The 22,426-nt window shown below is 45.0% G+C and overlaps 1 protein-coding gene across 1 annotated transcript in view; it reads right to left on the minus strand.

Moving 5' to 3' along the window:
• ARHGAP42 (Rho GTPase activating protein 42) overlaps window positions 1-22,426 on the minus strand; it is a 182,869-nt gene that overhangs the window by 132,090 nt on the left and 28,353 nt on the right. The window contains exon 2 of the mRNA XM_081197641.1: window positions 15,807-15,902. Within this exon, the coding sequence (XP_081053767.1) occupies window positions 15,807-15,902 (96 nt within the window). The remainder of the gene's footprint in view (window positions 1-15,806; window positions 15,903-22,426) is intronic.

The following is a 22,426-nucleotide window of genomic DNA, read 5'->3' on the forward strand; positions in this document are numbered from 1 at the left end:
TTGAACATGGCTATCATATCACCCCTTAACCTCCTCTTCTCCAGGCTAAACATGCCCAGCTCCCTTAGCCGGTCCTCATAAGGCATTGTTTCCAGGCCTTTGACCATTTTGGTTGCCCTCCTCTGGACACGTTCCAGTTTGTCAGTGTCCTTCTTGAACTGTGGTGCCCAGAACTGGACACAGTACTCCAGGTGAGGTCTGACCAGAGCAGAATACAGTGGCACTATTACTTCCCTTGATCTAGGAAGGGAATCATCTTCCCTTGGAAGATGATTCCAAGCACCCAATCCCTACCTCTCAACTCAACCTATCCCACAAACATGTTCCCAAAATATATAGAGAAAAAATTACATGTGAACTACCCTGAAACCCTTGTTAGTATTGTTTTCACAGTTTTGTGCATTTGGATGAACAAAAAAGGGCTTGATTTGTCAACAAAGTATATTGCAAGGCATGGTCTAGCTTCTTTTCACATTCTCCCCCGCCCCAGGAGCTGGCAAATGTTCCCCCAGTTGACAGATGTTATACAAGTGGACGGTTGAGCCTGGTAACAGCACCGACTGAGTGATCGACTGAGCCACACCTGCAGTATTCTTCAAAAAGGCATTTAAATCTAATAATCATAATCTTAATTACAAGAGCCATAATAATAGTGATTAAAAAAAAACACGTGGTGGGATTTACGTTTAGCCCAATCTTCAGGAACTGGTTTGTCCTCACTATAATAGGGGTGGGAATCCTTTTCCAGCCAAAGGGCTCGCTTTGTTCCCTGGTGGGCCAGCTTCTGAGGCCCACATGCCTGTGGTGGGTGAGGCAACAGATGTGATCTTTGTACAGTAGCTACAGTCCAGCCACACACAAAAACAGAGAGCTTTCTACGTACACGCTACTGAACACAGGCAAGGAAGATATGGTTCAGGAATAAATTACAGCAAGTAAAACAAGAACGTGTCCAATTCTGGGCACCACAATTTTAAGAAGGGTGCTGACAAGCTGGACAACATGTGCAGAGAAGAGCAACCAAGATGATCAAGGGGTCTGGATATCAAGCCTTCTGAGGACCAATTTAGGGAGATGGGTATGTTTAGCCTGGGAAAGAGACTGAGAGGAGATACGATGCCAACTTCAAATATCTCAAGGGCTGTCATATGGAAGGTGGAGCAACTTTGTTTTCTCCTGCTCCGGAGGAAAGGACTCAAACCAATGGCTTCGAGTTACAAGAAAGGAGATTCTGACTAAACATATGGAAACACTTTCTGACAGTAAGAGCTGTTTGACAGTGGAACTGCCCCCCTTCGGGAGGTTATGGACTCTCTTTCCTTGGAGGCTTTTAAGTAGAGGTTGGATGGCTTGAGGTTGAGATTCCTGCATTGCAAGGTGTTGAAGTAGATGACCCTCAGGGTCCCTTGCAACTCTATGATTTTATGATGCCATGAAAGTGGGGAATGAGGGAATGAATGGTGTGCCCTGGGGAGAGAACCAAGGGTCAGAAAGAAAGGATGGGGAGGCTACATTTGGTCCCTGGGTCTGATGTTCCCCATCCCTAGATACAGTGGTACCTCGGGTTAAGTCCTTACCGTATTTTTTGCTCTATAAGACCAGACCATAAGAAGCACCTAGTTTTTGGAGGTGGAAAACAAGAAAAAAAAATTCTGAATCTTAGAAGCCAGAACAGCGAGAGGGATTGCTGCGCAGTGAAAGCAGCAATCCCTCTTCCTGTTCTGGCTTCTGGGATAGCTGCGCAGCCTGCATTCGCTCCATAAGACGCACACACATTTCCCCTTACTTTTTAGGAGGGAAGAAGTGAGTCTTATAGAGCAAAAAATACGGTAATTTGTTCCAGAGGTCCGTTCTTAACCTGAAATTGTTCTTAACCTGAAGCACCACTTTAGCTAATGGGGCCTATTGCTGCCGCTACACCGCTACTGCATGATTTCTGTTCTCATCCTGAAGCAAAGTTCTTAATCTGAGGTAATATTTCCGGGTTAGCAAAGTCTGTAACTTGAAACGTATGTAACCCAAGGTACCACTGTACTGTTGTTATTATTATTATTATTTACCCACCTTTCACCCTAAAGTCCCAGGGTACATTACAACATTAAAACACAATATTAAAAATAAATCAAAACAGATTGTACAAGGGGTGAGAAGCTGCTCTTCCACTAAGGGGCCATCAGCGGGCAGGGCCTGGGTTCTTGGCACCCGTCTCTCTCAAGAGCAAGTGGAGTTTGCCTCCAGGGATGAAATCAAACTGCTGGAGAATCAAGGTGCCTGCTGTGGCTGCAGAGACCGACAGGTCATAACTACTGCCTCTTGTGTTGTTTGTGCTGTATGTTAGCAGCACCCAAGAGACCTCCATGGGGCACAAGCCTGGGCAGTGTATTTGGAGGTCCTGGGCTGCCCAGAAGACAAGACACCCCCCCTCGGCCTCAATGGCGTGGTCCAACAGAAAGCAGAGCAATGTGTTTAGCACCAGCTTGGCTGCAGGAGTTGTCAGAAGGAGACATGCAAGGTGTCAGGTGTGCGTGCAGAAGCCAGGCCCTGTGAGCAGGACTGGGGCCTTCCTAAGTTTGTTCTGAAGAGGCAAGGCGCGGCCTCACAGGTGAGGCCAATTGGTAACTCACAGCACCTGGTGGCAAGAGCTGGGAAGGGATATAAGGTTAGCATTTCCCTTCGGCTCTTTGCCACAGCAACACGCTCCCTGCCTTGCTGCATTTGGTTCCTTGACTCCTTGATCCTAAGACCCTTGACTCGTGACTCCTTGCTTCCTGATCCTTGAACCTCGGCTTCTTGACTGCTTGCTTCCTGACCCTCGGACCCTTAGCTTCTTGACTCCCAGCTCTCTGACCCTCGGACTCCTGGCTTCCTGACTCCTGGCTTCTGGACCCCCGTTCCAGCTCCCACCCTGCCATCTTGCCCCCGGTCCTGACGTCCCCTGCTGGGACTTCGATCGCTTGTGAACCGGACCGTGACACAAGGCACCACCCAACTGTCTTAGGAACTCCACTCTAGATTTGTGTAGGGTTTACTCTTTAGCCTTTCTTCGGCCAAATATGTCCCTCAGGCAGCGGGTAAAGGCCTGGGTTAACACTCACACTTTCTCCCTCTCTCCATATGCTGAAGATCCCAGACAGAGGCAGCACATCATGGTGACACAGAAGGCCACTGAAAGTCCTATGTGGTCCTCAGGCCATTCACACAGTTTAAACAAACCAGTTTCTGAGAAGATGCATCCCACGACATTGGATGAGGGGGATTCTTTTCAGAAAGTGGCCTTGAACATTTCTAACGCCGGAATATCCGAAATCTAAATAGAAGCAAGTGTGTGAATTTTCATACTTTTTATTAGATGCAAATTTTTGTGAGTGCGTGTGGTTGCATTTTTTGTACTTGCAATTCAAATGCTTGCAACCTGCCCTGAGACCTTAGGATGAAGGGCAGGTAATAAATGAAAACCTTAACAACCATCACCACAACAGTGGTTTGCTGCAAAGCATATGCTTGTTGACATATGACGAGGAAAGGGGGTGGGGAGAGCACACAAGACAGAAACTCACTGGGGCTTGTTCATGTAAGTGGAAACTTTTTCTTGCAAGTTCCACAAGGAGTTATCGAGGTTTCAGAACACAAATTAAATGCAGCATATAGAAATGCAAACAACGAAACTCATAGATGTTACACTCTGTGGCACATTTGAAGTTATCTTGGATACCTCTGCAGTCTGTTTTCTATATCAATGCTGTTTTGCAAATTGAATGCAACACTGCATTTTGTGCTATAATAGGAACAACGTCTGAAACCAACTTTTAACATATACAACAGGATGAATATGCAACTGTTTTTTTCTGTCTGGCGGTTTCTTTCCCCAAAGCCAAAACAGGTTTGCAGCTGTTTTCTCTGGAGCTTTCCCAAATCCAGAAAGAGCCTGAAAAACAGTGCGTATTGTCTGGAGCACTTAAAATCTTTGTACTCTTTTACGGAAAGGAAACCCATTCGTTTCTAGAAGCGAAAAAAGTGGCTCTCGTTGACTAATACTAATGGAAGCTTAAAACCCAAAGTAAGGGGTTTTTTTGTTATGATTTAATAAATTCTCTTGAGCTCTACTCCCTTCACTCGGATTATTTATAAAATATGACCGAAGACATCATCCAGTTGAAAAATATTTCAAGGATATTAATATGTACAGGGCTTTGTTTCCAGAAACAGACAGATGTTCTTTTTTCTTATTATTTTAAGTGCTTTCCAGGTGTTCTTCCTAAACAGGTTTTTAAATGAAGAGAGCAAAAATGACGGGTTGTACTTCAGGCCTAACCCCATTTGTCAGGAACATATCAGTAATCCTTCTGATTCTGCTTATATCTAAGGAAAACATGGGCGCAGGTATTGTGCCCCACTGAATCTTGCTTAAGCCCCTGACTCAAATGTGAATAGAAGCAGATTTAACAGAGAAGTCAAGTTTCCCTCTGTGAGGCAAATCCAAGGCAGAGGCAGTGCCAAAGCCAGACTCCCTCAGCCGCCCTTCCTGACATCCTCTGGTGTCAAACCCATGAAATACAAATCCTCACCTTTCTATGTTAATAATGATATAGGCAAAGAGAGAAAAAGAGCTTGCCTCATTAATTCCTACCTGAGCTTGTGTTTTATTTGTTTATTACCAATTACATCAGTTTCAAATTAGATGGTGATGATGATGATGATGATGATTTTGACTGTTGTTTACTGCCTTGGGGCCCTTGGTGGGCAGAGAAGCTGGGTATAAATATTTTAAACCAATAAAGTATATTACTAACATCTTAAGCAAAACCTACTTGCCTAAACCAAACCTGAAAGGGAAGTCTAATACCCCAATGAAGCCTCCTGCTGTTTACCAAAATGTCTGAGGCACTACTGTATGTGGAGAGGTAGCCCCAACAATAAAATAAATGGGGAAGCCCTTGCTTCAGGGTAGATGACAAACCCTCCTGCCACAGACTCTGAAACAGGCAAGGTCATGTAGCTGGTCAGCGGTGGGATAACTTTTTCAGCCCTTGAGTCAAGCTTCAGCAATTATTATTATTATCATTATTATTATTCACACACACAAAACTCCACGTCGTCTCTATATTCCATCAAGGCAAGCATTTAAAATCACATAAACCACCAAGACCAAAACCCCAAATTTTGCATTTCTACTTGAAATGCTTTCTGGTTTCATACTGCGGTTTAGGGTCCAAATGAAGCCACAGGTTCCCAGTATTGACATTCCTGGAAATTCTACTTCAGAGTAAACATGATACAAGTCTGCAACTGGTGTACAAAATTAGGAATGGGCAAAGGCATGGGTATGATGCTCATTCCTGATACAGTAATAAGCTGTATTTTATCAAGCTCTTCATCCAAATCAACCACCAGGCCCCACGAAGTTTGGCAGATAGGGTACGGTATTCATAACATGAAAACTTTGCTAAGAAGCTTAGATCTGTAGCCAGTTCAAAGTATGAGATCACCCCAGGAGGGTTACAATGATGCTGTAATGACAGTAGGATTCAGAAACCTACTACTATTAGAGAAACAGTTTGCGGAGAACGCTGGCTGGGATTCTGAGTATAACTAACTCCATATTCCCCATGCGAACTGGATGCAAATTCTCAAAGCACTTCAGAGACTGCAGGGCGTTTCAAAAAGAGTTTTGAGATAAACCAAACAACCCACTAGACGTGCCCAAACCCTGCAAATGCATGACATTGCAAGGAAACTACAATTACAATTGCAGTCGCTTTTTATCAGCCTTCACCAAACCTGATGGCCTCCAGATGTTTTATTAGACTGCCCCCAGTCTAGGGCTGATGGGAGACATAGTCCTAAATGTCTGCACACGTATCAGTGTTAGAAACTCAGCTATATAAGCTAGGTGTCAAATGTCTCCTTAAACCAAGGTTACAGTCGCCCAAGCAGAATGTCTAGTTGCCATCTGGGGGCAAGACGGCTATCAAGTGTCATTTCCCAAGTGATGGACTGACTGTGATTGATTCTCAGTTAAACATCTGGCTTGTTCAAATGACAACCTCGAGCTAGGTTAAGAATTTAAAGAAAAGTCACTTGATCCAGGGACAGTCCATATAGATATTGGCCTGTTTCTACCTCTTTTTCTTAATGGTAACTGCTCTTGCTCGGGCTGCACAGAAAAAGCAATTTAATTCCTGAAATTCATTCTGATTGTGCAGATAAATTATAACGGATAGAATTCTACAGGATGGGGTGTTAGTGTGTGAAAACAGTCCAGATCCAATGATCCCCAGATGGTGAAGATGTCAAGTGCTATCCCGGCACCCAGGCATCTTCATTTGGCTGCAAGTGGTCAAAAACCACCTGGCGCCTGGCTAATTTCGAACACTGTGTTGCCCCCCACCGCTTCTGAGAATGTGAATCCAAATTCTCCCTGAATTCTGGCTCACAGGACAATGTCTTCGCTTCTGAAGAATTCAGGGGAAATCCAGGCTGAGAAGGATTGTCTCAAGGATTCAGATGAACACCCAAAAATACCAGAAGCAGTTGGGCAAAAACTAGGTCTAGTTGTAAATAAAGGCAAGGGAAGTTCCACACTTTATAAAGAAACAGGAGGAAGTGATGGTTGCCAACTTGGTTGGCTTGAAAAAGAGGATTAGGCAAATTAATGGAGGATAAAACTATCAATGGCTGCCATTCATGACAGCTAGGCTCAGCTTCCCCAGGCAGAGGTAGTAATATTTCTGAACACCAATTGCTGGAAACTGCAGGTGGGGAAAGAGCTCTGGTGAACAGGTCCTGGTTGTGGGTTTTCCACAGGCATCTGGTTGGCCACCATGAGAACAGGATTCTGGAATAGATGGGCCTGATCCAGCAAGCTCTGGATTATGGTAGCTAAAAAGGACTGGACTACAGGGCAATCAATGTTTAAACACAGAACAGGGAAGTTGTTTGCGATCTTAATTGATTGCTACTTCATTATACTTTAATATCATCGACCCTTCGGAAAGTTGAGGCCACTTTGCACGGGGATCACAGTGGCTTCCTGTGCAGGCAATGAATTTAGGTTAATCCCTTCAAAAGCGAAGCAAACTTTTGCCACAGAATTAAGTACAGTGGTACCTCGGGTTACAGATGCTTCAGGTTACAGACACTTCAAGTTACAGACTCCGCTAACCCAGAAATAGTACCTCGGGTTAAGAACTTTGCTTCAGGATGAGAACAGGAATCGCGTGGTGGCAGTAGGAGGCCCCATTAGCTAAAGTGGTACCTCAGGTTAAGAACAGGTTCAGGTTAAGAATGGACCTCCGGAACGAATTAAGTTCTTCACCCGAGGTACCACTGTACTCCAAGGCCATATTTTGGTCCATCCGCTATCTAGAAACTCATAAATAATACCTGTATGTATTTGACTGGAGTGAGGCAAGATGCTTGTCTCAAGGGGGTTTATTCTAACCAATCGATATATCATCTTGAATTGCTGACATGGTTGCTTCCAAATCCCTTTTCTTAATCATGTGAACACTTGATAAATCTTCCACATTTTGAACCAATTTGCACCTAGCCTGGAATGTGAACTTTTCACTTTGAGTTGAAGAGCCAAGGAACTGCCCACCCTCTCTCAGAAGATGGATTATACTGATCCACCACACGTTCATCTATGCCAAGAGAAGTTTAACAATGGGTACTGTAAATCAGTTTGAAACTCTTAAAAACTAAATTATTAACTTGGTTTCTTTCCCAATAAATTTACACACAGTCTCTTTTTTACTCAATTACTTATTGCTTTCGTCACTGGTCAAGGTTGAGAAGGCAAGACGTACTAAAGAAATTAATAGGTGTGGGCGTGGGTGTGTGAGGAATCCATCCCTCCTGAGGAAAAGTGTTAACAAAGGGCAAAACCTTGGAGCCAGGCGCTGGGTGAGCATGTGACCAACACAACCCCAACGCTCAAGACATCCATGGAGCTGGAAAAGAGTTGATGGGCACAGAGGCTCAATGCTCCTCCGGCTTTGCCTGGCACATAATGCACAGGATCTTTGGTGAGCTGTGCCACTCAATTCTGGCCTCTCTCCTTACGGCATCTGAAGGTACTTTGCTCTTTCAGGTGATGAGCTCAGGTGAAGGTACTTTGCACTTTCAGGTGATGAGTGAGGAACTGGGCAAAGCAAGGAAAGGATAGCGCAGGTGGGCATGAACACTACCTCATCAATGGCTGAAGGGTGGGAATTTTGTTTGCTTTCAAAAACGCATTATTTCATGAGCTTACATAGAGCCCACATAAATTAAGCTGTGCAGCTTGGATGAATACAGTCAAGAGTTAAGTCTAAAATTGATGCCGTAAGCTGCTTTATACTCTCCACCCCCATCGTTCTGCCCTGACACTGAGGTCCAGCTCCAAGGGCCTTCTGGCAATTCCTCACTGCGAGAAGTAAAGTTACAGGGAACCTGGCAGAGGGCCTTCTCGGTAGTGGCGCCTGCCCTGTGGAACACCCTCCCATCAGACGTCAAGGAAATGAACAACTATCTGACTTTTAGGAGACATTTGAAGGCAGCCTTGTACAGCGAAGTTTTTAATGTTTGATGTTTTATTGTGTTTCTAATATTTTGCTGGAAGTCGCCCAGAGTTGCTGGGGCAACCCACTCAGATAGGTGCCATATGCAGATGATGATGATGATGATTACATCTATTTAGTCTATTTAATTCAGTATTGCCTACACTGACTGGCAGGAGCTCTCCAATGATTCAGATAGAAGACATTCTTAGACCTAGAGCCTTCTGCACATACAGTTATGGTGGCCTCCAGCACAACAGACCCAATTGGTTGGGTTTTCACATGGTTTTTCACATGTGTCAATGCACAGCACACTCGAGCATCTTGTCAAGGGGCCACACCCAAACCGACAAAGCCCCCTGGACCTTCTCCTCTTCTTCAGCAATCGCCTCTTGTTCTGGCCCAGCCAATGGTAGAAGAAGAAGAAGAGTTTGGATTTGATATTCCGCTTTATCCCTGCCCAAAGGAGTCTCAAAGCGGCTAACAATCTCCTTTCCCTTCCTCCCCCACAACAAACACTCTGTGAGGTGAGTGGGGCTGAGAGACTTCAAAGAAGTGTGACTGGCCCAAGGTCACCCAGCAGCTGCATGTGGAGAAGCAGAAACGCGAACCCGGTTCCCCAGATTATGAGACTACCGCTCTTAACCACTACACCACACTGGCTCTCTAGGCAAAGTAGTTCAATTCAGTAGTTCAATTCAGTAGGCAAAGAAAGTTCAATTAAGATGCCACGTATGGATTGCTCAATGGCTGGGAAACAGGCAAGAGACAGCAATGAGAAGAACGCAATGGTGATCATGGTGGTGAGTCTCTGCAGAGGGGAGTGTGGTTCACGGAAGCTGACATGCCTGAGGACCCTTCAAAAATGCCTTTAACTCAGTTGGTAGAGCATGAGACTCTTAATCTTAGGGTTGTGGGTTCGAGCCCCACGTTGGGCAAAAGATTCCTGAATTGCAGTGGGCTGGACTATGACAATCTTCATGGTCCCTTCCAACACTATGATTCCATGTTTCTAAGACAATCTGGAGCTGGCGCTGGCCTTTCCTCTTCCTTTCCGACGCAAGAATTCAGCATGTCATCAGGTTGTATCCTCAGCACAACTCAGATGTGGATTAGACAGAAACGAGTGGCTTGTATAAGACCACCCAGCAAGCTTCAAGGTTGAGCAGCCAAGCTTTGAGCCCAACACTTTCCAGGCCATGTCCAATGCTCTAACCATTTCCCCTCCCCACCCCAACCTTCTGGTATGTATGCTATTATTAGTCTGCAAACAAAACCCATACCTCTTAGCACGAAAAGCACACAGAATGGAGAAACAATTTCTGCTATCCACTTGGAGTCCGTAAGGCATATGCACATTTTTTAATGAGGAGAAAACACACCTGACATCTCAATAACTGCAGCTGTATAATCTTTACATGTGGGTGGCTGCGTGTGGGTGAAGCAATAAAAAGCAGCGGAAGGGTTTTGAAAAACAAAGCAAAACTTGTGTCTCGTTAAATAGCTTCTTGCTTTCAAAAACACCTGCCCAAAATATTCTTGAACTCGGGGGGGGGGGGGACCTGAAGAATTTTCAACATATTTTCCCACAGCCAAAGTCTTCACACTAAGCAAACTTACTAGCTGGAAAGTTGGCAGAAATGAAGGTTTGGGAGTCTGGTCAATAGATCAGTCCCAAGCAGCAGTGAACTAGTCAGCTGAATTCAGTCAAATATTGTGATGTACAAAATATTGAGAAGGACACCTTTATTTCAAGTATTTCACTCAAATCAGACAACAGGGGCAAGAGTAAGGGCCCCATGCTCCTAGACTTGAAAGTTTTGGGGTCACTCATGTGCACCCCCCACACACTTAGGGATAGACAATGCCTGTCCTACAAACTCTCTGCCAAAATGTTTCTAACGGCCTAGGACCCACATACCTACGGGACCGCCTCTCCTGGGACGTCCTGCAGAGGACCTTAAGGTCCACAAATGACAACATTTTGGAGGTCCCAAGTCGCAAGGTGGTTAGATTGGTCTCAACTAGGGCCAGGGCCTTTTCAGTACTGGCCCCGACTTGGTGGAACGCTCTGTCACAAGAGACTAGGGCCCTGTGGGACTTGACATCTTTCCGCAGGGCCTGCAAGACAGAGCTGTTCCCCCTAGCCTTTGGTTTGGACTCAGTCTGACCCTTGTGTTTCCCTCCCCTTATGGTTTTGATCTATGGGCTACTTTTAAAATGAGGCTGCATTTTAAATTGCATTTTAACCTGTATTTTAAATTAGTTCCCCGCCCCATTATGTTTTTACTGTAATTTTACTGGTGTTAGGCACCCTGAGCCCAGCTCTGGCTGGGGAGGGCGGGGTATAAAGAAAATTTATTATTCTTAATATTATTACCCTTCCAGTTAAGCCACATGGTCTTCTACCATAAATTGAAAGAAAGCATGAACACACTCCATGAGAGCCAGTGTGGTGCAGTGGTTAAGAGCGGTAGACTTGTAATCCGGTGAACCGGGTTCGCTTCCCCGCTCCTCCACATGCAGCTGCTGGGTGACCTTGGGCCAGTCACACTTCTCTGAAGTCTCTCAGCCCCACTCACCTCACAGAGTGTTTGTTGTGGGGAGGAAGGGAAAGGAGAATGTTAGCTGCTTTGAGACTCCTTTGGGTAGTGATAAAGCGGGATATCAAATCCAAACTCTTCTTCTTCTCCTTCTCCAAGGTCTTCAGCTTGTCAAGGGGAGGGATGGGGAGGAGGGAGTCATTCTGTGACTTTGGAAAAGCATGAGATCCTTCCCCTCCCTCACCATGCATTTCCCATGCACACCTGAGGGGGTGGGAAGCTACCAGTGCATGACCTAATGGGTTCCCAAAACAAATCATGTTATCTATTAACATTCAGCGAAACACATGTAGCCTAGAGGACAACACAGACAAACCCCCAAGGCCAAGGAGTCATCGACCACAGTTAATCATGAGCCAGCAATCTACGCTTCTGCTGATGACGGCAGATCAAAAACGATCTGATTCCGTGACCGCTAACGCTCAGTGATCCCTTACTAATTTCCTCCACCACATCACAGAGGAGGAATTCTGCTTCATTATGCAGCCCAACCAGGAAGACACATTCTCCCTTCTCTGTGAACCGTAGGTGGCTGTGGGTTTTTTAGGTAAGCTATTCAACACCTTGTAATTTACAGCTTAAGGCTTTTGATATTACTTTTGGGAGGTGAGAACATCCGGGAACTCTATGAAACGGCTTTGTCGCAGCCTTACTGGGCTAAGAGAACTAGGTAAGTATCGTGGTAGGTTTTCAATCCTGTTTCACCCAGGATTAATAAACACAAGTGCCTGAGGATTGGTGGAAATCATTTCACAACGATCTGAAGTTTGGGGTGAACTAATAATCTCCTAAACCCATTCCTACTCAGCTAACCTTCCACTGCAGTCCTCCTGTGACTATCAAAATTGCCACCACTGCAGCTGTAATACTCTTCAAATCTACCCTCTACTTCCGCACTCCAGACACAAACTTCAAAAATAGTTTACCATTTTGTTTTGTTTCCATTAATGAAACGAATCTTTCCTCAACTTTTAAGTGAGGGTTGAGAGATCTTTTTTCCACCCACGTGGACAAAGGCCGCACTCTGCCCTCCATCTAGGGAAGGCAAGAGTCCTTAGCACACTTCAAGGATGCATTACGGACAGGCAAAAATGCACATTACCCAAGAGGAGAGGTTTTTTAATCTATTAGCTCTAACATACTTAAAGGTGCTCAAAACCCAACAAGCTATTGTAGCCACTTCCGCCATGCGCTAAAAGTACACCTACCTTCGCTCTTAGGGAGAGGTGGGGAAAAGAGAGGAGAAAGGAACAAGATATTTCCTCTGGCTAGTAACCCTGAGGAATATTTGTGCAAGCACGAAGGACAAAGACAGGAGCCGTTATATGACTTAAATAGCTGTGAGTTTACATACTGGCAAATATTTGCACACATTAGTGCCACCTAAGTCGCTCGCCCTTTTGTGATAAGAGAGACCTTGCTTCCATTTGAACATCGGAAGCTGCCTTATGCTATGTCATTAGTCCATCAAGCTTGGTTTTTTATCTATACTGACAGGCAGTGGTTCTCTAGTGTTTTGGACTGGGGTCTCTCCCAATCGTACCTGCAGATTCTGGGGGTTGCACCAGGGAGGGGCGTTCTGCATGCAACGTCTGCCCCTGAGCTGCAGCCCTTCCCCAAAGGAAAAGGAAAAGTTCTACTGTCAAGACCGGAACTTGCAGATTCAATTCTTACTTGACTTGATTTATGAACCTTGATTCCAACGAACTACTATGATCCACTCATGCCCAAATTTTGCTCAACTCTTCGATCTGGATGATACAAGTGCATTTATTGGGGAACCCTGTGAAGTTAAGCCTTAAGAAGAGTGGGAGTAAGGGAAGAGACATTGCAATGCAGGCATTGTACGTCGCCTTTCAGGAAAGAGAGGGAAATCTGAGAATGTCCCTGTCTTGAGAATGCTTCCCACAGGATGCTGTTCCTTTCCCCCAAAGAACAGTGATAAATAAGCCAGTGCAAATGGGGCTTTACAGCTGGGATACAGAAGGAATAAGTGTGCCTGGAGAACTTTTGTAAAACACACATGTTAGGCAGGGAGCAGAAGTAAACCATGTTGTTGTTGTTGTTGTTGTTTAGTCGTTTAGTCGTGTCCGACACTTTGTGACCCCATGGACCAGAGTACGCCAGGCCCTCCTGTCTTCCATTGCCTCCCGCAGTTTGGTCAAACTCATGCTGGTAGCTTAGAGAACACTATCCAACCATCTCATCCTCTGTCTTCCCCTTCTCCTTGTGCCCTCCATCTTTCCCAACATCAGGGTCTTTTGCAGGGAGTCTTCTCTTCTCATGAGGTGTCCAAAGTATTGGAGTCTCAGCTTCAGGATCTGTCCTTCCAGTGAGCACTCAGGGCTGATTTCCTTAAGAATGGATAGGTTTGATCTTCTTACAGTCCATAGGACTCTCAAGAGTCTCTTCCAGCACCATAATTCAAAATCCCCTTCATGGATCACTGCCTTGCCGTGGTGAAGGGGCTTGAATAACTCAGAGAAGCTATGAACTATGCCAAGCAGGGCACCCAAAATGGACAGATCATAGTGGAGAGTTTAGACCAAACGTGATCCACCTGGAGGAGGAACCGGCAAGCCACTCCAGTATCCCTGCCAAGAAAACTCCATGGACAAAGACAACAGGCATATAAAAGTAAACCATACTAAACACTTAAATACTTTCAACAGTCATGGCTTTCCCCAAAGAATCTTGGACTTGCAGTTCTGTGAGGGATCTAATTCTCAGAATCCTACACAAACTACAGTTCCCGGTATTCTTTGAGGGGAGTGGTGGCTTTTAAAGAGCTTGAAATGTATAGTCTGAATGTGACCCTAAGTTAATAAAGTCAGTTGAAGCCAAGCAGCTCTGCCAACTGCAGAAATGTGTTTTTTATTTAAGGTTGGGGCAGAACTGGGTTACAAAGTCAGCCTTTCGTTTGTCACATACCCCCGGCGCTGCTTCTTCGTACCAGAATCCTGGCTGCATGGCCCAAGAGGTCGCCATCTTGGAACTGAATCTACAAATGAAATTCATGGCTGCCTAACTTTTTACTGCATTTCCCCTCTTCTTTTCCTCATCCCGCTCATTCCTCGTGCCTTTGTGTAACATCTTGCCTGATCAAGAGTTCCAGAGAACTCAGAAGGTTTGCCAAACTCCTGTGGCATTTTGGTTGGTCCTAATAAAAGGTATTAACCAACTGTGGAATTTGAAGTGGTTGGGGTTCCCCCCTATAGACGAATATTGCCAGCTATACTTTTTATGTGCCAAACAAACAAAAAAAAGAAAGAGTTAATGGCCAAAATATGTAGTCAGATGGACAGCATATAAAATAACAACAACAATAACTACTACTGCTACTACTATTAATCCTGTTCCCAGTGGCCACCCAGATGTCTATGGGAATCCCAAAAGCAGCACCTGAACTTCGTAGCACAGTCTAAGTGAACACACTCTCATTTTAGTTCCACTGAATTTTTATTTTAAAAAAACCCACCAGGCACTTGACATAGAATTGATCTAAATGTCACCCATTCCCTGCCAATTTATATTTCTCATCCAGTTTCAGAGATGAAAGCTCACTTCATGATAATGCATCTTCAACAGCTAAGATGCTTGCATCTTCGCCATCTATCATCTGCGGCTGAAAGATTGCAAGTGTCATTTTGGAAGATGAAGGAATTGCAGTCATTAGCAATAGGGGGAGTGATGTATTGCATTTTCAATCTAATGTCCACCTGGGAAGGATTAATATGGCCATATCATACCACCCCACAGATAACACAGATAACATCCAAAAATATATGGGATTTTTACATGGATTTCATTTCTTCACATCTGTCATCCCTCTCTAGCCATCTCTCCCCATAGGTGGGGGTCCCCTGTTCTTATTCAAATGTCGGCCTTTCTTCAGCTGTAGCATATCTCTCTCTCTCTCTCTCTCTCTCTCTCTCTCTCTCTCTCTCTGTCAGATTAACCACATGCAAACAGATATTTTTTAAACCCCAAAAAGTTTCAGGCTACATTTCAATATCTCATTGATTAAAAGTCAAGCTAAGAGGATGAGCCATGAATCTTACGCCACTGCAGCCTTGGAGAAGCTTGAACTCACACAAATCCTTGGATATCCACAGCATAAAAACTGGTGATCCCTGATTTGAACAGTGGGTGATCCTGTTCACATGAAAGAACACATTACACAGCTTCTGCATACATTGTCCAACTGATTTAGAAACAGTGACGCAGAATAGCAGCTATAAAAAGGATTAAGTGATTGTTGATATTAGCTAAGAATGGGAGAAACATAGCGTGACGCTATAAATTTGAAGCGAGTCCAAAACTGCAATTCATGTAGATAGCATATTTATGCAGAGGGCAGAAAGGAGAGCAGGTGGTACCCATGCTAGATAGGACAGTCAAACTCTGTAGCTGGCTCTCCCAGCCGAGACCCAATCCTAAAAGTATTCCAATGAGAATCCTTATAATTATTGTCTTGCACAACCTATGCAATCTTGCAATTATAATATTTTGCATTAGGAGGACTGGAAACCCATCATCCTGCCTATTCCTGGCTTCCGAACAGAATTGCCAAGAGAACACTGGTCTTGTAATTCTAACAAGTTCTACTTTGCGTAGGATTAAAATCTTAGTAAGGAGAGCAGAAGCAGTGCAGAACACTCACCAATACTAATTTCATCATCCGTCTCAGCATCTCCTATGCACTCAAACTGAAAATCTTGAAGCGACTGGGAAAACTTTTGTACTGCTATGGATAGATCTGTAAAAGAAAAGGATCGAAAATGATCAGAGTGTACATTGCACAGAAATACATATTTGGAATACACTTACTGTAAATATATATATGTATATATATGTTTGTTTGTGTGTATATGTGTGTGTATATGTGTGTGTGTGTGTGTGTGTGTGTATGTGTGTTTGTGTATGCATGTATTCTCTCCTGTATCCTGGTATACTTGATTCAAGGTGTTGCCAAACTTGCTGGGGAAAAAATGCATCTGGTGAATCTGATACTTTATAGGCTAGTCTCTATCTGCTTGGGGACCCATCGAAGGAAAAGGACTGGAATGCATGGCAAGCCCTAAAATTACTACGGACCACTCCAATGCAGGTCTAAAGATTGCAAATCCAATTATAGGGTGCATCTGAAGACACTCAGGGCAGACAAGAAGGATCACATTATAACCTTGTTTGATGTAAACATTTAAGAAAATAAAAACAGAAACCATACACACACCACCACAGATAAATAGGAAACAGTACACTTTGGAGGATGGATCGATGGCGGCTAACAGATTGAGGTTGAATCCTGACAAGACAGAAGTACTGTTTTTGGGGGACAGGAGGCGGGCAGGTGTGGAGGACTCCCTGGTCCTGAATGGGGTAACTGTGCCCCTGAAGGACCAGGTGCGCAGCCTGGGGTCATTGTGGACTCACAGCTGTCCATGGAGGCGCAGGTCAATTCTGTGTCCAGGGCAGCTGTCTACCAGCTCCATCTGGTACGCAGACTGAGACCCTACCTGCCCGCAGACTGTCTTGCCAGAGTGGTGCATGCTCTGGTTATCTCCCGCTTGGACTACTGCAACACACTCTACATCCCATTGTTTTCTATTGATACACTGTATTCTCTGCAGCCCTGCTTTTGCAAATCCTGGAGAACACACTGGAAACTGAATTGCAGTTATTCAAAACAGAAGCTCATCTGGCAGTCTTCTCGATATATTGAACTGCTGCGCTGCCTCTAATATTTTACGTAATGTGTGTTCTTTATTACAAAACACGTGGAGTTAAATGCACTCTCGGCGAATGTCCCGCAGACTCACTGGATGCTTCTTATTCCTAGATATGCAGAAAACATCTACAGAAGCAATGCATCATTCTCGTTTGACAGCTGCACATATGAGAGGAGACAGCAGAGGTTCTGCTGCACAAGTGTGAAGAGTAGACGCTTTTGGCAAGTACCATTACCCTTAATTCTTCTTTCCGGGAGGTATCCATCTAAACAGTTCTGCTAGCACAAGGGGTTTTAGCTGCACAGGGAACTTCTCCACTTTCTCCTCTCCCTGTACAACTCCTAAATCTATTCTGGGGTTTCCCCCAATCCTCCGGAACAAATACACAGGGCAGACAAGGAGCAGGCAGGGAGGGGCGAGGCTACAGTAGTTCGACTGTGCAGCTAAAACCCACCGCACTTGCCTCAAAACTGAGAGATCCAGAAGAAGCAACAGGGACATTTCACCTACAGTGGTACCTCAGGTTAAGAACTTAATTCATTCCGGAGGTCCGTTCTTAACCTGAAACCGTTCTTAACCTGAGGTACCGCTTTAGCTAATGGGGACTCTAGGTGCCACCACGCCACCGCCGCACTATTTCTGTTCTCATCCTGAAGCAAAGTTCTTAACCCGAGGTACTATTTCTGGGTTAGTGGAGTCTGTAATCTGAAGCATCTGTAACCTGAAGAATCTGTAACTCGAGGCACCACTGTACTCAGTTCCTGTGAGAGACTGCCCTAACAGACCAAGGCAGAAACGAGGCGAGTAGCCATACCAGAAAAGATGAAGATAATCTATTTCATCCAGAAATCACTGAGACTACCACACACCTGCAAGCAACCTTGGTCTGAATCAGATGTACCTTGGATTCCAAACACCTTGCGTGTCGAACGTTTTGGCTCCCAAACACCGCAAACCCGGAAATGAGTGTTCCGGTTTGCGAATGTTCTTTGGAACCCAAACATCTGACGCAGCTTCTGTGGCTTCCAATTGGCTGCAGGCGCTTCCTGAAGCCAATCGGAAGCCACGCCTTGGTTTGCAAACGTTTTGGAAGTCGAACGGACTTCCGGAATGGCTTCCGTTCGACTTCTGAGGTACGACTGTATATTCTTCCGTAGTTAATGCAAAATACATTACTTCTGGTAGATGAGCCACCATAGCACTGGAAGGCCATGAAAATTTCTGCCCTGGACATTTTAGACATTTCTACCCATGTACTATCTGAAACCAAAAGGGCTCACGGGTTGCCAGCTGTGAAATATATTGACATGATTTTCAGCACTCCTACCCCACTAGTATGGTTGGTGCCAAGTCTAAAGAGACTTTTCCGCACCAGATAAAAAGACCTCCTTATTTACTCAGGTCTTAGGGCGAGTGTGCCTCTTAGGTTTGTTGTTAGGATTATCAGTTGTAACTGCTACACACGTTTTATGGTTTCATTATCTGATAGCTTTATCATTGCATTTGTAACCTGCTCTGGGATTCCTTTTCCTAACAAAGAGTGGAGGCTAGAAATATCTTAAGTAAATAAATGCACATGAAGATTTTAAGCTTTGGCCTCAACAGGAGAGGTCAGGGTGAACAGAAACGCCACTGCAATATTTGTAAAGTCTGAGGCACTTCAGTGAAATGGACATTCACTCTTTACAGCTGAATGGAAATGTCCCCTTTTTCGTTGCTTCTGCGTTTATCAGAGGGGGTACGGAGGCACATGTCAACGCGGAGGGAGAAATAAATGACGGGCCGCACCCAGCAAGAAGCAGGCACAGAGGGGAACTAGCCATGGGCGCAAGATGAAATGACCTCATTAAACAGAACAAAACAAGTGCTTGAATAACACTCCTATGTATAGTTTGGGAATGGCTGCACCCCGTTCCAAAATTCAGCAACTAAATAGCGGGCTGATAGGCCAAACATCCGATCCACGGAACACAGTTGTTGCAGGGGTGTGTGGGTGTGTTTTTAAACTGGATGTCTGGAAGCTGCAGTCCTGGTTTACATCCCCCAAGTGCCCCTTCATAAGGCGTTTTAAATACATCTACAGACCAAGCTTCTTAAGATTCCCATTTAAATATATCCCAATTTCAGATGTAGTGCTACAGCTGCTGTTTTGTTTTTGGAAGCAAACTGGACTAGACTGTTCTCCCCACTGGTCAAATGCCACCATTCTGGGGAAAGATATCACACTTTCCCCCATCCACACTAACGACAGGATGTGTTCAGATTGAGAACTGTGGTTGTAGCCACACTCGAGATTTTCACCCTTGAGATTTCATGGAAGAGAACAGATATCATGAACATCTTGATTTAACTGTTTTGGTCTGAGCTAGGGATAACTTTTGTACTTTTATGCTGCGCACTGCCCCGAGATCTTAAGATGAAGGACGGTACACAAATTTAATAAATAAATAATAATAAAAAACCCTGCCAAAAACGGCTCATGAAATGACAGTTGCTCAAAATATATACCAAAAATGCCTCACAGAATATGGGAAACGGCACACACATTTCCTTGCACATACAATAAATATAAAGATTCGGAACTATTCTGAGTCTTTCACAATTGCTGGATTTTTTTGTGAGAGAAGAGAAAGTGTTTTCATGTCTGCAGCATTCCTGAATAGTAATGGTGTGATCTTTGGAAGTCTTCAAGCAGAGGTCAGATAGCTGTCTGTCATGGATAGCTTCAGTTAAGATTCCTACACTGAAGCGGGGCTGGACTAGATGACCCTCGGTGTACCTTCCAACAGTGGCGTAGCGTGGGAGATGCAGGGGGGCCGGCCGCACCGGGCACAACATCTGGGGGTTAGGGGGCGCAAATCCACGAGTTAGGGGGCGCAAATCCACGGGTTAGGGGGCGCAAATTACTTGCCTTGCCCCGGGTGCTGACAACCCACGCTACGCCACTGCCTTCCAACTCTACAATTCTAGGATTCTATGTGGAAGCATGCAGGAAAACCTGGAAAGGAAGCAGCAGCTATAGTCTGACAAACAGTACATCTGAAAAGGCCCTAAAAGGTAAAGGAACCCCTGACCGTTAAGTCCAGTCGCGGACGACTCTGGGGTTGCGGCACTCATCTTGTTCTGTAGGCCGAGGGAGCCAGCGTTTGTCCGCAGATAGCTTTCAGGTCATGTGGTCAGCATGACTAAGCCGCTTCTGGCGAACCAGAGCAGTGCACGGAAACACCGTTTACCTTCCCGCCGGAGCGGTACCTATTTATCTACTTGCACTTTGATGCGCTTTCGAACTGCTAGGTGGGCAGGAGCTGGGATCGAACAATGGGAGCTCACTCCAATCAGCAAGCCCTAGATTCAGTGGTTTACACCACAGCACCACCCATGTCCCTACACACACACAAAACAACAACAACCCACCACTGATCCTGTGACCATTCTGAATACAATCTACTATATTAAACCACTGCTAAACTGCACTGTTCTGCCAACTAGATAAATAGGTACCCCTCCGGCGGGAAGGTAAACGGCATTTCTGTGTGCTGCTCTGGTTTGCCAGAAGTTGCTTAGTCACATGACCCGGAAGACCACATGACCCGGAAGCTGTACGCCGGCTCCCTTGGCCAATAAAGCGAGATGAGCGCCACAACCCCAGAGTCATCCACGACTGGACCTAACGGTCAGGGGTCCCTTTACCTTTACCTAAACTGCACTGAGGTTTTTTCCCTACAGTCGAGCAGTATATAAATTTTATGAAATAAATAAATGTAATGCTGTGTGCTTCTCCTATAAAAGCCCAAGCATTATAAAACCAGCAATTGCATGGAAACACCCTCTGCTTTGGGGATTATGCGTCAAACCACACACAGCTTGATGTGTCGAGTCAGAAACATATGGCACAGGGAGGGTTTTTATAAAAGGAAATGTTATCGTGGTTGTAAAACACCAAACCCATTTGTTACGCAAAATGCTGAGCGAGATGAAGGCACTATGAGAAAACACATCGCTCGCTAACGATCGCTTTTAAAGCAGTGGTTTTCGAAAACATCCTGCTTTCAGAGAATCGCTTTCCCACATCAACTCAGATGGTAGAGCAATAGGGCTCTGAAGACTCAGGGTTGTGGGTTCGAGCCCCACATTGGGCAAAGGACTCCTGCACTGCAGGGGCTGCAAGAGATGACCCTCGTGGTCCCTTCCAATTCTACAATTTTGATTTTGTTGTTTAGTCGTGTCCGACTCTTCTTGTCCCCATGGACCAGAGCACGCCAGGCACTCCTGTCTTCCACTGCCTCCCACAGTTTGGTCAAACTCATGCTGGTAGCTTCGAGAACACTATCCAACCATCTCGTCCTCTGTCGTCCCCTTCTCCTTGTGCCCTCCATCTTTCCCAACATCAGGGTCTTTTCCAGGGAGTCTTCTCTTCTCATGAGGTGGCCAAAGTACTGGAGTCTCAGCTTCAGGATCTGTCCTTCCAGTGAGCACTCAGGGCTGATTTCCTTCAGAATGGATCGGTTTGATCTTCCTGCAGTCCATGGGACTCTCAAGAGTCTCCTCCAGCAGCATAATTCAAAAGCATCAATTCTTCGGCGATCGGCCTTCTCTATGGTCCAGCTTTCACTTCCATACATAACTACTGGGAAAACCATAGCTTTAACTATATGGGCCTTTGTTACAATTTTGATAAAACTGGATGAATCAAAATGGCAGTCTGAACTTTTGAAAACTTCACCAGGTTTTTACAGTGGTGTTATCATTTCTGAGCAATACCACATACAAGACTGCTTGCAGGTTTAATCATCCGTCCTGTTTTTCTTTCATGGGGTACTCAAGTTGTCTAATAAAAAAAACAAACTAAAAACAAAGCGAGAGAAATAGCCTTTTTTATAAAAAAAAAAGTTTAAAGGCTTGGTAAGAAAAAGAACAGAGGCAACAGGAAACAATGTGAAGCGGTGATTCTTTGGTGGGAAAATAATCTGAGGGGCAAGGGATAAGACCCCTTTCCCTTCAGTTTGCAGCTTTGGCAGTTGTATTGTACAAAACATTTGAGTTCTCCACTTAGCAGTTGTTCTGGCACACTTTCACAGTATAGAAGAGAGTGGGGGGGAAATGTACTTTATAAATAAAGGAGGACAAGACTGCCAACTAGCATGAGGTGTTTGTGCTTTGAATCTCGGGGTCTCCTCCCTCTCTAATAATCATTTCTTTATACCCCACCCAACTGGCTGGGTTTCCCCAGCCACCCTGGACGGCTCCCAATAGAATATTAAAAGCACAATAAAACATCAAACATTAAAAACCTCCCTAAACAGAGCTGCCTTCAGGTGTTTTCTAAAATCAGATAGTTGTTTATTTCCTTGACATCTGATGGGAGGGCGTTCCACAGGGCAGGCGCTGCCACCAACAAAATAGCCCTGCTAGGTAGGAAATAAAACTTGGAACTTGAAGCTACCAGAACAATCAACAGCCAGGAACCCAGATCAATAATCGAAAATACGCTGAAGGAACAAGTGCGCCCTGCTGACATGTATGGGGCCCTCAACAGCTGCCATGTCCGATA

This window comes from Podarcis bocagei, assembly GCF_964188305.1.
Source record: "Podarcis bocagei genome assembly, chromosome: 6".
In the NCBI taxonomy this organism is placed as follows: Eukaryota; Metazoa; Chordata; class Lepidosauria; order Squamata; family Lacertidae; genus Podarcis; species Podarcis bocagei.